The sequence below is a fragment of the Poecilia reticulata genome, linkage group LG14 (genome assembly GCF_000633615.1).
Source record: "Poecilia reticulata strain Guanapo linkage group LG14, Guppy_female_1.0+MT, whole genome shotgun sequence".
Classification (NCBI taxonomy): Eukaryota; Metazoa; Chordata; class Actinopteri; order Cyprinodontiformes; family Poeciliidae; genus Poecilia; species Poecilia reticulata.
This window is the reverse complement of record NC_024344.1, coordinates 13,485,051-13,489,013: the sequence shown is the minus strand read 5'-3', so window position 1 is coordinate 13,489,013 and position 3,963 is coordinate 13,485,051. Positions and strand designations below refer to the sequence as shown.

Genomic DNA, 3,963 nt, shown 5'->3' with positions numbered 1-3,963 from the left:
AAGTGACGAGAAAACGTGAACCTGGATATTTTGTCTCACCTGTTCTGTTTAGGCGCCAACTACATCATCATGGGTCAGGTGGATGAAGAGGGACGTGGCATCTTGGTGCCTGGTGCATTCACTGCTCCATACAAAGTTGCACACCACAAACTACTGATGAATATCAACAACCAGCCATGTTAAGACCAAAAACGTYCCGACAGTTCAGAGTGAACTATAAAGACACAATATAACAAAACAGTTGAACTTTATTTTATATACAACCTTAAAATATATATATATTATTTTGTAAAAACACCCACTGAACCTGTTATTTGTAATGCATATGCATATATTTATAAATAAAGGTTTTAAATCACGTTTAACACTTCTGAGTGGYCGTCCATAATGTGTTTGCTAAAGTGTTTACTTTGTCTCCACCTTGTGGACATCCAGCGTACTGTAATTGTTTTAGTAATACTAAAAAATATTTAATCATACTCAACGTGAAACAGGGAGGGGGAAAAAAATCAGTATTGCTTTAAAATAGTTTGTATTTATGTCACATGTCATAATTGCTAATGCAACCTATTAATGATAGTCTGTAATCAGCCTTGGCTAATGATGATGTAAAGAAGTGTACAGTTAGATCAAAAATAGTAATAATGTGGTGCAAATTCTTAAGAAAAAACAAAAAACATTCTATGAAGACCTAAATAACCCAGGACTAAACTTTCTTTAACACCACCAGATGTTAACATCGCAACAAAAGTGATCAAATGTTTGCTTGGTCAATTTTCTTTGTGGCGTAACAATAATTCCTGGCAAAAATCCTTCACATATGTAGAAAAAATGCATTTTTGTGATGAGTAGTTGAGTATATGGGTTGAACCCCGGATTATTTTCCCATGTTGTCACACTGCTTCTATAAAAAGTTATGCGGTATTAGCAGAAAGGTTATGACTTTTTTATATATATATTTTACTGCAAACCAGAAATATATTGACAAATTCAGCTTTGTCCCAGTATTGCTGTTACATTAAAATGTTGGGGTTGTATCTTGACAAAATATGACATTTTCTTATGACTGATTATGTTGCTGAAATCTGAATATGTATTGTGCTTCCAAAATTCGATTTGACTCATGCTGCTCGATAAAACCCAAAAAGAAAGCCTCAGATTTCTTCATAATGAGACTCTTTAGGCAGAGTAGTCGTCTTGTGATTGAAAGGTTTGATTCGGTTCGATTTCAGCCTCCTCGAATCACACGTCGATGCATAAACGTGTGTGCATTTGTGAATGTGAATGGGTGAATGTGACTGTAGTGTAAAGCGCTTTAAGTGGCCAAAATGGTTGGAAAAGACTTATTTAAGTTCAGTCCATTTAACGCAACAGATCCAATTTCCAATTTTTTTYCCCCTACTTCTAAAGAAGAAATTATAAATGACAGAAAATATTTTCAAAATTGTAGCTTTTCCCTAATATCCAGTCGTAAAATTGACCAGAATTCAACAGGTTGTGCTTGTCAAAAAAAAAAAAGATGATACATCTTGGGCGTGATGACGTCACTTTGAGCAAAGGAAACCCATCAGGTGTAAAAAAATAAAATCCAGACTTTCCAAAAATGTAATCTTCATAAACCAAAATTTAAATTAATTGATGAAATCGTTTTATTGCCCGGCACTAATTTCACCAAAATGGTTGAAATTTAGTCAACTCTACGCCTTCTCATTCAATCTGCTCACACTTCTGTACAAACCTCAAAGCTCTGCAGATAAATGCTCATTTTATTGTAAAACAGGTATAAAACACTTTCCATAAACRGTATGCTTATGCGACAATGATAACACAAATACAATATAAAAGCAAAAACAAAAGAAAAAAGAATCAATACAAAGGATGAGATATTTGGGGGGGTTATTTTGCTCACAGCTACTCTGCCCATCCATCTTCTACTCCTAAACCCAAACGCTGCCCTTYCCATCCCTTTCCTTTCCTTCCTTTTGGCCACAGCAGCCCCCTGCGTCAGGCCCTCGTTGGCGCGAGGTGGGCAGGTTCTTGTAGACGGCACGGCTGTAGGGWATGAAGCACATGCCGAGCTGCAGGTGCCGAGCCAGGCGGCAGTAGGCGGCGAGCGCCAACACCAGCAGAGGGGTCAGCAGCAGGAAGCCCACCACCAGAAGAGCCACGCAGCTGGTGTCGTCCAGCAGGTCGTCTGAGCAGTACAAGGACGTTCCATGGGGCTGCACCTGGAGAGATGAGGAGYAGATGAAGRTATAAGAAAAAGAAAAMGTAGATGAAAAATCTCCCACTCGGTCAATGCAAACGGCTGGAATYGGCTGGAATTTCTGCTTTGCTTTWAGTGTAATTTGACACTCCWCAACGMACTGAGCGAAGAAGCTCGAGCTGCATGTCACAGCTGCAAGACGTTAAAAGTTCAGCTCCAGAAAGTTCCAGCGAGATCCGAGAAAACAATATCAAATCCCTGGGAAAACAAAAAAACACACACCTTCTTCTTTTCTGTCAAAACAAGTCACTGCATGATTTAAGTTCAAGTCCTTACTGTGGAGTGGCAGAGGAATCCGAACGTGATCATGACCAGAGCCGGGGTCAGGATGACGCCGAAGATGATGCTGGCCAGTCCACCGTTGATGAGCGCGATGATGAGGTTCTGCGCCGTCACCAGCACAGAGCAGGCCCAGCAGTCCAGAGAGCCCCTCAGCTCCAGGGGGCCGCCCGGGGCCTCRTAAGGGGGCGGCACCACGAGCGCCGACCCGGCTCTGGAGGAGGGCCGGGCCTCAGACGTCGTCTTTTCCAGCGTCCCGTTCCGTGACAGGCTCATCGTCTCTGCTGTGTGTCCTGCGGCAAAACGGTGTCATCAGCCCGGAAATGTAAAAAAAAAAAAAAATGATACAGGTTGTTTCGCTGTTGGAAATCAGCCTTTTTAAAAAAAAAAAAAAAAAAAAAAAAAGGGAGTCCCTGGGAAAAAAAAAAAAAAGTATCTACACCCTTTGATCTCTTCTGATTTTTTTCAAATAATTGCAAGAAAATTTGAATAAAAGGCTACTGCATGATGCTGCAAGTACCATGTTCAGTAGCAGGGATGATGTGTTCATGGTGATGTGCAGTGTTAGTTTCTCTCCCCCAAAAAATATAATTTTGTACCAAAGTGCCCTCTTCCAGATCAGAGGGTCTGAAACTGCAGACTTTTAGATGTATAAATCATCAACAGTTGGACTCTAAAGAATGAAAAATTGTGAGACACATAGAAGAGCTAATATTGAGATTAATAGACACACAGGCCACTTCTGAAAGAAATTGGTTGCACTGCATGTTAGTTGGAGGAATTAGAGTAAGGGACTGGAAATGCACACCACACCTTTCAGATTGTTATTGTAAGAAATGTGGATTGACTCTACCTTTTTTTGTTTTTCTTTTGCAGATTCATCTATTTGCAGATGTTTCTATATAACGTAACTCCAAATATTGGCAGAAAATTTGGCTAATTCTAATTTTTTTTTCACTCTCCACAAAGAAAATGCCGCTTGGTAAACTGAAACAACTCAGTGTAAATCTACTTACAGGTGCTTAGCAAAGCAGCCAATCCAGGGATTGCTTTTTATTATTTTACTTTCTGTCTAGTACCAAAGTAGTTTCCAGTGTGCACATTAATGCATATTAAGGTATATCTGCTGTTTGAACTATTAACATAGGCAGTTAAAAGCCMTTATAGAGGGGCTCTCAAGTCTTTGTTGATTTTAGCCATTCAGGGAGTCCCTATGTATCCCTAATACATTCCTCCACCGTATTCTTTTTCTTCTGACATAATTGAGTTCCAGCATGTGTTTGTCTATCACTTAAAATTCCCAATGAAAGACACTGAAGCTGTTGCTGTTTAAGTGAAAATTTTAGGGGCTGCAGGGTTTCCTCTTGTGTTTCCCGATTAAGTCTCAGTAGATATCTATCCATTTTCTTGACACCCTT

General features: G+C 39.8%; 1 protein-coding gene across 1 annotated transcript; it reads right to left on the bottom strand.

Annotated features, from left to right (window-relative positions):
• Positions 1-1,748: 1,748 nt before the first annotated feature.
• tmem88a (transmembrane protein 88 a) lies at positions 1,749-2,875 on the bottom strand. Its single transcript, XM_008427795.2, has 2 exons — positions 2,543-2,875; positions 1,749-2,228 (listed from the first exon to the last, which is right to left on the bottom strand). The coding sequence occupies exons 1-2, from the start codon at positions 2,819-2,821 to the stop codon at positions 1,938-1,940; spliced, it is 570 nt and encodes a 189-aa protein (XP_008426017.1). The 5' UTR covers positions 2,822-2,875; the 3' UTR covers positions 1,749-1,937.
• Positions 2,876-3,963: the final 1,088 nt, after the last annotated feature.